A 12,889-nucleotide genomic window follows, 5' to 3' on the forward strand; every position below is an offset into this window, starting at 1 on the left:
ATCGAACGCTGCTCGAATTTTTTTTTATATAAAATAAACTAGTATATATTTATTACGAAACAATTAAATAGGGTGATATATTAATTCAAATATATTTCTTTGAAACTTAATAATATTAAATTAAGAGATATAGCATGACACGAGTTCTCGTTTATAGAGTTTAATATATTTGATTATAATTTGAAATATAATCTTTATAAATATTCTTATTAATAACGTAATCCTTTTGTAATTTTTTGTTGTGCGAAGACAAGCCGATATCGATGATCCGAATGAAAAGTTCATTTCATCAAATCATTTTCTCTTATAAGTTTCCTTTTTAATTCGAACCAAAACGGAGTGTTGAAAAATGAATTAATTGTATAATTTAATTAATCGATTGTATCTATTGTATAAGAGGAGAAAGTAATTATTATAAAAGGTATGGCGATCGAATTTTACGAACACGCAAACTATATGTAAATACATCAAAGTTTATATTTAAAAAAAAAGAAGATAGAAGAAAACAAACGAGTACCAATTATTATGACGAATAATACAGCCTTATGAGTAAACATTAATTATTTCATTAAATTATATGTTCCACCTCTTAAAAGAGAGAATAATTAATTCTATTGAAGGAGTTGACGATTGAATCGACCTGCTTTACGCAATTACGAGTACGACATAAAAATTTATATTTAGAAAAAGAACAAAGAAATAAGAAGAAAAATATATACCAATTACATCTAATAACAACAGGAACAACTGCAAACAACGTAATCGTAAATATTATTCGCACGTTGTATATGTTTGTAATATCGCGTTTAGTGTATTATGCTAAACATCGTGAATTATATATTTGAACATATGTATACCAAGATAAAAGAAATAAATTATGAATAAATAATTAATACGAGTGTGTATTTATATATATATACATAGAGCGTAACACCAATATTATCTCGCCGAACATTATAAAAATATATTCTACAAGAGAAAATAAGACAAGAAGAATGTTATAAAAATATCCTATTAGATGCAGACTCTTATGTATACAAAATTGCTGAAATATAAAAAAAAAAAAAATGCAGTATTATTGTTATGAGGTATAATTATTTATGCAAATCTTGATACAATCATTTTTTTTTTTGCTACGACCGGAGAAAAAATTTGTATAAGTATCTCAGGTCTGATATCTGAGATAGTATCGGATTTAATCCGTCTGGGATTCCGTCTTTAATCAGAATTTGAATTAGATCGGTCACAGTATGATCACACTTTAGTTCCGGGTACAACTTTAACACAACCCTGATATAATTCTTCAAACTTTATGCAATTCTGACGTTGATGATATCAGATGTTATGATCTATTTCTCGATGTCATTCCAAATGTTCGATCAATAATAATGATCATTGATTTGCATTTCCACACATATGTTTTTATTTCTTTTAATTATATAAATTAAAATTAAATAAAATAATTTTCAATACGCATTGCATGAAATTTATCGAATGAGAAATATTATTATCTCTTTCTAATTATTTATTATAATATTTAATAAGTAGCAACGCGTTATTTTGCATTACCGACGCCTAGTATTTGACTAGACACATAATTCGAGAGAAAATTATTTTTCTTAACAAGAACAATATATTAGTTTTTCCTCCCAAAATATTCTTAAGATATTAATTCTTTCGAAGATTATAAATGCTCTCCTTTTGGTTTCATTTTCTTTTTTTTTTTTTTCTTCTTAATTTCAATTTAATCTTTTCGCTATTTAATATTTGCGTCTACAGTTGACTCGATATATAAACATAAAAGAAATACAAAATATACATAGACGTGTTATGTTAATGATACATTATTTCTCGTGTATTATTCTTCTTTTAAGTTTTATATTATCACGATAATAATTAATTTTATTTTTTTCGAAGAAACTTTATCCACAACACTTCAAACTCGCCAGAAATCATCGTCCGTTCAACGTGAATTGTACTTTTATGATACGAAGTACCGTTGAACAGTAATTTTCCGGTGGCCAGTTCCGCTATAGAGAAAAGATTAAATAATTTACAGTCGTATCGCGTTCCTACCATAAATTTCAAATAGATTTTATAATAGCGATTCTATTTAACGATTAAAAACTAAACATTCTTTAAAACAATCCCAAACATATTTTACAATATTTTCCCTATGATCATTTTGTGGTTTTGTTAATATTAACTTTAAAAAATAAAACAAAAGAGAAAACAATTATAAAAAAAAAAAAGTTCGATTAAACAATTAAATATTATTAATCATAATTAACGAATACGCCCCGCATTTATTCACACATAAAAAAAAAAATAAATTACTTAAATTATGCGACTATATAGAATTCAAGTAAATCTCTATAATAAAATAAATGTAAATCGTAGAGAGAAACGTTTAATAATTAGAAGGAAAAAGAAAATAAAAAAAAAAAAAAAACAAAAAAGAAAAGATAAAACCTATCCGAAATAAATAACGTTCGAAACAATTAACGGCGATTTAAGTAAAACTAATCGTTTAAAAACTAAGGCACGTTGTGACGCAAGATTGTCGTTTTTATTATTATTATTATTAATATTATTTTTTTCTTTTTTTTCCCATTTCTTCTCTTTCCTAAAATTTCCTTCTGAGACCATAAAGACATAGGAGAAATAAAATAACCGTCCAAATACTTATCACGAGGAAACCGATGTAAACCTCAGGATTGCTAATAGAAAGGTCTTTGATCATAATTGCTCTTAGTGATATTCCTGGTATTGTCGTTGGTAAAAAAACACTTATCCATCTAATCGCAGTTGGCATTCCTTCGATTGGCCAGAGAAATCCTTAAAAATATAAAAAAAAAAAAAGAAAAAACAAAAAAAAACGAGAAATATTAGAAAAAATTAGAATTTGTTTAATTTTCTTTTTAAATCACCCCAAAAAAGTAAACGAAAAAAAAAACATTAGGAATTACAATAAAATATTTGTTCGATAAATATTATTTGTTCGATATTATTTGTTCATACTTACCGCTAAGAAGTATCAAAGGATAGAAACTTCCAGTGACCATGAAATCCGCGTAAGTATGCGAATTGAAAAACGCCGAAACCGTAAAACCTGTGTCGGTCGAACAAAATAATTTTATTTTATTTGCTTAAGAGTTTCTTTTTTATTCTATTTTTTATTTTTCATAATAGAATCAATTTGAAGCATATAACGTACCGTAAGTCATTCCACATATACCCATTAAAAGTACTATCCCTATGATTGCAAAAAGGGAACTTTTACTTTTTACTCCAAAATAAAAGAAGCTTATGGTACAGATTATTATGACTTGTATTATGATCAGCATCAGTTCTACCACGAAATGAGAGATCAATATTTCTGGTGTTTTAACTCCTACGAAAAAGTAAAAAAAGATATAAGATATTCGTTTTTCTCCTATGGTTCAAATGATGTGTTGTTACACCTACAAAACTTGTTGTTTTATTGAATTATTTGAATATTTTTGGTAACCTTTTAAAGGAAGTTACATAATAAGAAATATTGCATATATTTCATGATCTTACTAATCGTTGAAAAATAAATTCTTTCAAAATGCATTTGTTTTTATTTATATTCATTCTTTAAATTACCATATATCTTCTCGTATCTAATCGACCTTGGTATTTATTATATTAATAAATACTAAAGCTAACACGTGCGGTTACCAAGTCACACCGCACCTTGTAATTTATTAAATAAAAAAAAAATATATATTTGAGTATCAAATTAATTAAAATTTCGTTCTATAATAATAATAATAATATATATATATATATATAGTTATTTGACCGCTTATGATAAGAATAGGTATACATGAAGTGTCGGAAGGTTTAGTGTTAAACAACTTTTCAATTTACGATATGACCTATCGATCTGTACATTTGCCATTTTAAATTTATATTTTTTTTTTTTTTGAATAATTAAAACGTGAAATAAAAAAAGTATATATAAATGTAATAATGTTAGACGATTCTTTTGTTTGTTTTTTTCTTTTTTGGAACTTTCGAACGTTCGAGATTAATTAAAAATTACCTTGAACGAGGCTTCTTTCCCAAATTCCCTCATGTTTGTCTGAAATTAATATCGTGGTAGTAACAGCAGTTGCTATGAAAAAACATAACCTAGGGAGAAAAAGAAATCAAATATATATACATAATATAAATATTATGTTAATATAGAAAAAAAAAATATACATAATAATACATACATAAATAATATATTATTATATATATATATATATATATATATAATAGATATATAGAGAGAGAAATGAAGTTTAACTCACGTTAAAATATAAGTAGGTGAACTGAAAGACGTAAAGTCTTGTTCAAGAACACCAAAAATAGGATCTTCGAACTGAAAGTAAAAATGTTCGATGATAAAATCGATGTTTAAATAAATATTAATCGTCAATTGCAATGTCTGCATGAGAATAATTATGCTTACATTTAATGGTATATTCGCTGTTTTCTTAGGGAAGTGACATTCTTCCATGACATTTTGTATGGTCTCAAAATATTTTTTGTTAAGTTCATTCTTTAAGAAAAATCCAATTTGTCTATCTGTATACAAGAAAAAAGAGGAAATATAAGTCGTCGTCTTCTTTTTTCTTTTCTTCAATTAAAAAAAAAAAAAAAAAAAAAAAAAAAAAAAAAAAAAAAAACAATTAAAAACTTGTAAATATATATTTACTGGACATGTCCAACCAGACTTGAATTTCTCCCATTTCAAATTCTTCTTTTTCCATATTTCTCTCCGACTCTAATCTTCTTTGCAATGCTTGCGTAAAATTTTTACCAAAATGTATCATCCCAGAAAGTTTTCCTTTTCTCAAACTATTCTCCATATCCGGAAAACTGTCGTAGAATATCTTTGATGAGAAAAAAAAACAAAAAAAAACAAAATAGAAAACAAAAAAAGTGAAAAAAATGATCAACGAAATAAATTTTATTTTACAGATTGTCTAGCACAAAATGTATATATATATATATATATTTATAAAGTATGTTATTCAATTTGTTGCAGGAAGAATTACATATTTATTATGTTATATTTTTTACCTTGTCCTCGGTGATATTTTTTATATTGTGCAAATATTGGCAACTAAAGTCAATGATATTGCACGAACCACCGTAATCGTCCGGCGTGTAAACAACGTTTCCAGTATTTTGACCAAAATTACAGTTCCCTGTTTCTTGATTGTAAATACCGATTTTCAGATTTTGAGGATCGTGACCAAAGGAATACAAAAATAGTGTAAGTTGAATAATTGGAAATCCTGCAGCAAATACGATTCCACTGTAAGTTATAATATTATATTTATTATTATTATTATTATTATTATTATTATTATTATTATCATGATAGTTAAATTCCATAAAATTATTTACGCTTTCCTGATTGAAAGAGACATATAAAAAAAACTAATTAGCAAAGAATGATAAATTATCATCGTACCTAGGACGACGTAAGAATTGCGTCATATTTTTGATTATAAGAGCCTTGAATCTTCCAGAAGTGGTAGCTGTAAAAAGTCGTTAAAGTGAACTAAAGGATAAGATGGAACACGTGTAAGATATTCTTGAAAAAAAAAAAAAGAAAGATAAACATTTAGAATATTATTTTTATCGTTTCTTCTAACTATTGCTTCAATTAATATTACACTCGTCGCTTGATATTTAGCAATTTAAATCTTAGAAAACCACGAACCGCAGAATGACTTGTTAGCTTCTAAGCAAAAGAAAAACCATCATTATCCACGAAGCAAACTTTATTAATACGTTGCATTTATATGCATTATAAGAACTTATTTTCTACTCTATTATTTTTATCGAGTTCTATTATCTGTTATCGTTGTTCATTTTTTTCTCTCTTTTCATTTGATAAAAGATAATAATTTCGAAATTAGTAAATGTGTATTTTCTTTTTATCTTCTTTTTTTTTTTTATTTTTTTTTTTTATAACAATTTTAATATAAGAAAATAAAAAGCAAGAAAAATTATCAACGCGCGCGCGCTCGCGTTCCGAAAAATAATAGAATATTTTTCTTCTTATCGTTTTTTTCGTAACTATTGTATTATACGAAAAAGGAGTTGAAAAATATTGGAGCCTTGATAAAAAAAAAAGATTTTATTTAAAAAAATTATAAAAGTGAGTAAAACTTGTCAATAAACCCACGTACAATGGATGACCTCGAATATCCGACAATCTGCAATAATATAATAAGTAATATTCGAACGTTTTACTATTCGGAATTCTCTATTATCCGAACACTATGTGAATACAATTTCCTATGTTACATCGATTTCTAATATTTGATCAAATTGTTATATCATTTTTTCGAAATAGTCTAAATTTATCATCGTGACTAAGAACGTTCGTTTTATTAGAAAAAAAAAAATTCTTTTACCCGAATATAATTATAATATCACCTCCCTATTAGTATAATTCAAATCACGGAGGTTTTTAATGTATAATTCATACTTGTATAAATATACGTACATAAATTTTTAATTGGTTTTACTGGAATACTCGTTGAATTCGTAGGATATTGAACCAAAGTTTCTACAAATTCTGTTTCTTGCAACGTCTCAGAACTGTCAGTCAAATTTCTGTTAACATTTTCTTCTTGATCTTTACTTAATTTAAAAAAAGCTTCCTCTAAATTATCACACTGGAAACGATCCAACAATTGATCAGGAGTAGATTCAATTAATAATTTACCTGATCTCATTAAACCGATCTAAAAATAATGTTAACATGTTATTAGCTTTTTTATTGCTTTTATCGTCTTCCTTTGCTTGTTTAATCATAAGTACAAGTAATTAAGGACCAAAATAATAATGATGAATGTTTTATACGTATTGCGAAACGTATTATGTTTTCACGTAATTATATGTTAATGTTCCTTGTTTATCATGATTCATTATTATTAATACAAATTCTACAATTTATATTATTACAATTTTTATCTCGAATACATGCATAATAATTCATGGAACTGTTTTATTTTGCTTTTAATCGATTCATTTTGTTTTTCTCATTTTTTTTCCCTCTTACATAAAATCACGCGCAGAAACGTAAATATAATATATATATGTTACTGGCATAATAAAAAATCAAGCAATGTTACCAACTCTTCGGCAAAACGTTTTTTGACAAAGTCGGAAATGTATTCATATTTCTCACATTTCCTAGAAATTCTTGAGAATGACAAATGAGAAACCGGTAAAGTAAAAAATCAGATATAAAATATCTCCTTCTAAATCCGCTTATATATATATATATATATATCTTCCAATACGATAAGGAGTGAAAGATACAGATTTTCCGTGGAAATCTCTATGAGTATTGGTCTAAACGTAATATATTGTATTGCTAACATTGCTAACATTGTATGATTTCCCATTATTAGCATACATATGTTCTATATATTACGATTTTGTTATCGCATAAAATTTAATATACTCGACTGAATTGTAATATTTAACGTGAAACATGCCAAAACATAAAAAATAGAAAATCCAAAAAGATGATTAATCAAGAAGACACATAATTTATATTTCTAGACTTTTTGTTTGTTTGTTTTACTTACTTTATTCGCTTGTCTGGCTTCCTCAATGTAATGTGTAGTAATAATAACAGTAATACCGTTCTCCTGTGTGATCCTACATAAGTATTTCCAAATACTGGAAGAAAGGTGTAAGTTACAAGATTAACGAATTAACTAAATTATAAACAAAAATTAAATTATATCAATAATTGTGTGTGTGAGTGAACGAGAAATAAAAAAGAAAGAAATACGAGCAACACTGTGTTGTTTTTTTTTTTCAAATTTTAGATAAGTGTTTTAATATGAAAATATAATGCGTGTCTAGAGAATGAAAACAAAATTAGACAACTAATTTTCAAGTTATACATTTATGTTAAGTTTTAATCCTTTTTTAACGTGTTATTATTTTGTATCTGATCGCATACTTTTCGATAGCGCATAGATACGTTCATCATACGTGAAAATTCATTTTTTAAGGGCGCATACGTACGGTCATCGGAGCGAACGGATTAAAAATATCTTATTCGTTATCCTTACTCTTTTTATTCACTTTACTAAACAGGATAAGTTAAAAAATATACTTGCTCATCTCTTAAAACCGGATCAAGCCCTACGGTTGGTTCGTCTAGGATTAATAATTCCGGATTGTGAAGTAAAGCTGCAGCCAATGATATTCTTCGCTTCTGGCCACCGCTCGTATTTTTTATCAATCGATTTTTTGGCGGTAATTGCAAAATTTCCTCTAAATCTTGATATCGTTTTTCTGAAACAAGTGTGGATTATAAAAATGTCACGTAATACACTATTAAAAAGATTGCCGGCAGAATCTTTTGATTTAATAAAAATTGTTAATCTTCGAGATTCAAATATTATTATGACACGTAATATTTCAGGAATCACACACATAACAATTGACTAAAACAATTGCGTGGAGATTACTTTACACTTTGTAATGCAAATGAATTAATCTTTATGTGTTTGCATTTTTTTTTTTTTTWTTTAGAAAGATTTAAAAAATATCTTACTTATTTCGTTATCCTTCATTCCATTTATTCTTCCGAAATAATTCAGTGCACCGATTACAGAAAACTCATCTACGAGGCAAATTTCCTGCGGCATAAAACCAACTCTAGGTCCTGGAATACCCGAATTTTTAGTACCCGGTTTTCCTCCTAGCACCCAAACGTCACCGCTATCTGTTTTTCGGATACCAACGATGCACGATAAAAGAGTTGTTTTTCCACATCCACTTGGACCCAATAATCCGTATCTGTTTATTGGAATTTAACATTTTTTGTTGTTGTTTTTCTTCAACCTTTTTCATATGTTATTTTATTTATTTTACTTTACTTTGAAATTATACTTTATATGTTTTATTTTTAATCATAGTAAGGAAAAATACTTCAGTCGGTATTATTATTATTATTAATATTATTTTGGTCTTGAAAACAAAAAGTTCTTTTCAAATTCACCTAATAAGGATTTATTTTTCAATGCGATTAACAACTCAAGGATTACTTTTGAACCAATTAACGGAAGACAATAGTGTACGACTATTATCTTACGTTCTTTTTTTTTTTCTTTTTGTTATTATACATACCGTTAGATGTAATTTTGTAATAAAACAACGGCGAATAACGGAAATAAACTCGAGATGAAAAAAATGATGAAATTACTATAACGTTACTTACATGCTACCCTTGGCAACGGTCAGATTCAATCCGTCGAGTACTTTAAAATTTTTTCCGTAATATTTGTTCACATTTCTCAATACGACCGCTTCCTTTTCGTACATTTTAGATTTTTACAAGTTGATACCTTGTCACTCGTTGATAATATCAGTCTGATTAAAAAAAAAAAAAAAAAAAGATTAGAAAAAGAGAAGTGAATTATTTAAATAAATTATTTAAATAATCTTTAGAAGTTTATAATTATCATCAATTTATTCGACTCTCTACAGTGTATGTAAATAGGTTCTTTTTAAAATAACCGATATGCAATTAAACAAGATTATAAGTGAACAAGTTTAATATCGTCATTTGCATCAAAAATATACATATAAGTAGAGAAAGAAAATAAGTAAAGTACTTGTAATGTTTATTTGCATTTACAATTGACTTATTTATAAATGCATCATATGAATTCAATGTCTCTGTTTCGATTGAATTTTTTTTCTTTTTTTTTTATTATTCTTTGCGAACAAAAAAGCAGCAACCTGATAGAATCGATTGAAAATCAATATTTATATTGTTTTTTTATCTTCTTTATTCTTGCTTTTTTCCCCCCCAAAAAAATAAAAAGATATAAAAACGACAGAATTAGTTTTTAATTGTCCACTCATTAGTATTTACCAATCGCTGAATTGAATAGTTTCGAAATTATTTAGAATCGAAAATGAAGTATTTTGTTAGGAAATACGAGATAAATTCAAGATTTATTTTATTATTTAGCCTTTTTACCGTGCGTATATGTTTTTAATACGTAATACGTAATTCAAAAACTTTTTATTATCTTCCGTTTCTCAAATTCTAATGAATATATTTATAAGAATTTACGTTGATATTCATTCGATAATTACTTACAAAGGCTTAAATTTCGTAAGTAGGTAATATTTGTTATTTGATGATATTTTTAAATGCGTAAACCATTGACGTGTTATGTGTGAATCGACAATTAAATCATTTATTAAAATTAAGTACGTACACGTACTCGAGTTAATTGCATTTACGAGTAAATGGCTTTCTTGTGTTAATTAGTGATAAAAAATATCGTTAAGTATAAAATCATTTAAACAAAGCATTTATCATTTGCCTTACTCAAATCATTATTGATTATAACTTGTGTATATTTTTAATATTAAAAATATCTTATTTTTCTTATTAATTTGCGATAAGTTTAGGCTGTTGTTTTTTTATTTATTTAAATCAATTTCGATTTTACAATAGAAATATCTGACGCGATTTTATAGTTAATATTAAAATGAAATTATTGTGGAAGTACATTTTAATTAGTATGATATATCTTAACGAATTAATTTTTTCTTAATTGACAAGATAATGTTACCTGAATTTGTTAAATTTTGATATAAATTAAAAATTCGTTAATGCTTTTGTTAAATTTTATACCAGCAATGCTAATTCATTAATTCGATTTCCGTCATAGAAATAAATAACTTAAAACGTGGGAAAGAAAAAGTAACAGAAAATATAAATTAATGAATACATTATACTATCAATAAAATAAATTTTTTTTGTGTTGAATAAATTGATTGTTGTGATCATTTATCTGACGTTAATTATACATTATGATTGATGAGTTTTTATTTAAATGTATTTATAATGTGCGTCTATACAAAAACATGTAAATTATAAGCATATAACATATTGTTAATGTTAAAACTTTGTAATATCTCTGAATAATATAATTTATAATAGATTCGTATTTTTTTGTAATGCAAAATTTCAAAATTCTTATACGAAAAAATTTATTTTAGGATTATTAAACTTTTCAATTGTGTGTGATCTAAATTCAATTACTAAAAGGAATTATAAATAATAACAATTAGAAAGTTTACATTTTAATGAATAAATAAGCATAATGAATAATTAAGCAAAAATATATTCCAAATTAATCGTGCTAGTTTATATTTAGAACGATTGTTCGACAAAAATATTCATGAAATTATATTCTAGATTTTCAAGTTGACGAGTCGTAGTATATTTAATACAAATAATTAAACTACAAATGCAATTAAAAATTATACTTAAAAATTATTCTATCGACAACTCGTTCAACTATAAAATGCAACAAATGTTTATTTTCATAACATCTTCAATAATTAAACTGATTAAATGAGTAAACAATTAATAAGTTATTCGTATTAAATTTTTGTCAGTACAAATTATTAAAAGTAAGACAAATTTCTTCGTTGAATTTACCTTGTGCGATCGGTTAGATTTTGTTAATATTCTTTTGTTTCTTATGCTTGTAATTTTACTCATGATATTGTTCGTTAATTACATTAGTTGAAAACAATAATTAAATGGAGAAAAAAATTAAAAAAAAAATTATGTTAAATAACGATTTTTATAAAATTATCCGTAAACATTCATAAATTACACTTATGCGGCAAAAAAATTATTAATAAATAATAAAATATTCTACCGCAATTCTACAGAACCTACATTCTAATTAAAAGAAATGATTGTGCTTATTAAACATGCTAGTGTTTACGACAGTCATAATTTTCTTGTCGATAGATCGTAAAATTATATATATAGAAGAGAAAAATAGATTTCTCGTTATAATCACAGTGCATTTAAGAAAAACTTATTTTATAATATACGTTATATTTTGACGTCAACAAGCAAAGTTATTTGGATGGAAAAAAGTGTCAGACAACGTTATATACTGTTAAATTTCTATTATTATGGAATATTGAATTGAATGTCATGTTAAGTAGATCGCGTGAACTTTCTCTAAACGAAAACAGCATAATCTATTATTCTACTTACTTATCTATTATTTCCTTATTTGCTGTAAAACAAAATAGGATGTGCAGTCTCTGCTGATATTCTTCTTGATTACGAACAAAACTTTTAGTAACAATGATTCTTTGCTTTTTCTTCCTTTTTTTTTTTTTATATCATTTAAATCCTAACGATCATTCTCATCGTATCGTAATCGTAATATTATTTCTAATTTTTTTTAAATAAACTTTATAGAAATCATTCTTATTAAGGAAATAAACCTATATCATCGACAGAAAATTAATTATTTTCTTCTGTCCGATTCAATTTCTTTGACAAACTTTTTCTTTTTTGAATAAAAACATTAACTTTATGAAATGAAATCCGTGTTCTTCGAGAGAAATAATTTAATTAAAGAAAATTGTAGTATGTAAAGAGAACTAAAATTACAGACGCGACAAGGTTGACAGGTACGACGTGATAGTATTGATAAGACTCTATGAATAACAATTCGGATGGAAAGTTCAACCTATATGACTAACGTTTGAGGCCGTGTTAAATCCTCGACTGAATTCGATGCGTTTCGTGCACACATTGATGTTAAACCAGTTTTATGACCGGCATATTTGAGAATGTGGAAGGGAGTAGTACCGCATCAATTGTAACGGTACTACTCATTACGCCTGATGATTGTTAACATTGCATTATCGGCAGTTCAAACGAATTACAAATTATTCAGTTTCCTATTTTACCAACTATCGAAATAACACTACATGTTGATAGAATACAAATTTTCACCGTAGAAACGCTAGCAAGGAACCTTACCAG

The 12,889-nt window shown here is 26.0% G+C and overlaps 1 protein-coding gene across 1 annotated transcript; it reads right to left on the bottom strand.

Annotated features, from left to right (window-relative positions):
* Positions 1-232: 232 nt before the first annotated feature.
* On the bottom strand, positions 233-12,655 carry LOC106784347 (ABC transporter G family member 23-like). Its single transcript, XM_014743774.1, has 15 exons — positions 12,107-12,655; positions 9,284-9,435; positions 8,618-8,862; positions 8,178-8,355; positions 7,635-7,728; positions 6,542-6,782; positions 5,498-5,564; positions 5,101-5,338; positions 4,733-4,910; positions 4,487-4,602; positions 4,326-4,396; positions 4,073-4,161; positions 3,218-3,394; positions 3,026-3,112; positions 233-2,838 (listed from the first exon to the last, which is right to left on the bottom strand). Exons 2-15 carry the CDS (start codon positions 9,385-9,387, stop codon positions 2,627-2,629), a joined length of 2,097 nt encoding a protein of 698 aa, XP_014599260.1. The 5' UTR covers positions 9,388-9,435; positions 12,107-12,655; the 3' UTR covers positions 233-2,626.
* Positions 12,656-12,889: the final 234 nt, after the last annotated feature.

The sequence above is a fragment of the Polistes canadensis genome, unplaced genomic scaffold (genome assembly GCF_001313835.1).
Source record: "Polistes canadensis isolate GaletaPanama2010 unplaced genomic scaffold, ASM131383v1 scaffold_33, whole genome shotgun sequence".
Classification (NCBI taxonomy): Eukaryota; Metazoa; Arthropoda; class Insecta; order Hymenoptera; family Vespidae; genus Polistes; species Polistes canadensis.

Bases quoted from the DNA above. Each gene is read 5' to 3' on its own strand.
- LOC106784347 (XM_014743774.1), bottom strand. From the start codon at position 9,387: ATGTACGAAAAGGAAGCGGTCGTATTGAGAAATGTGAACAAATATTAC. The intron at 5,565-6,541 runs GTACGTATATTT...GACTTTTTACAG, and splicing joins AAAACCAATTAAAAATTTAT to CTACCACTTCTGGAAGATTC. The intron at 3,395-4,072 runs GTAATTTTTAAT...ACTTTTTCGTAG, and splicing joins GGAAAGAAGCCTCGTTCAAG to GAGTTAAAACACCAGAAATA.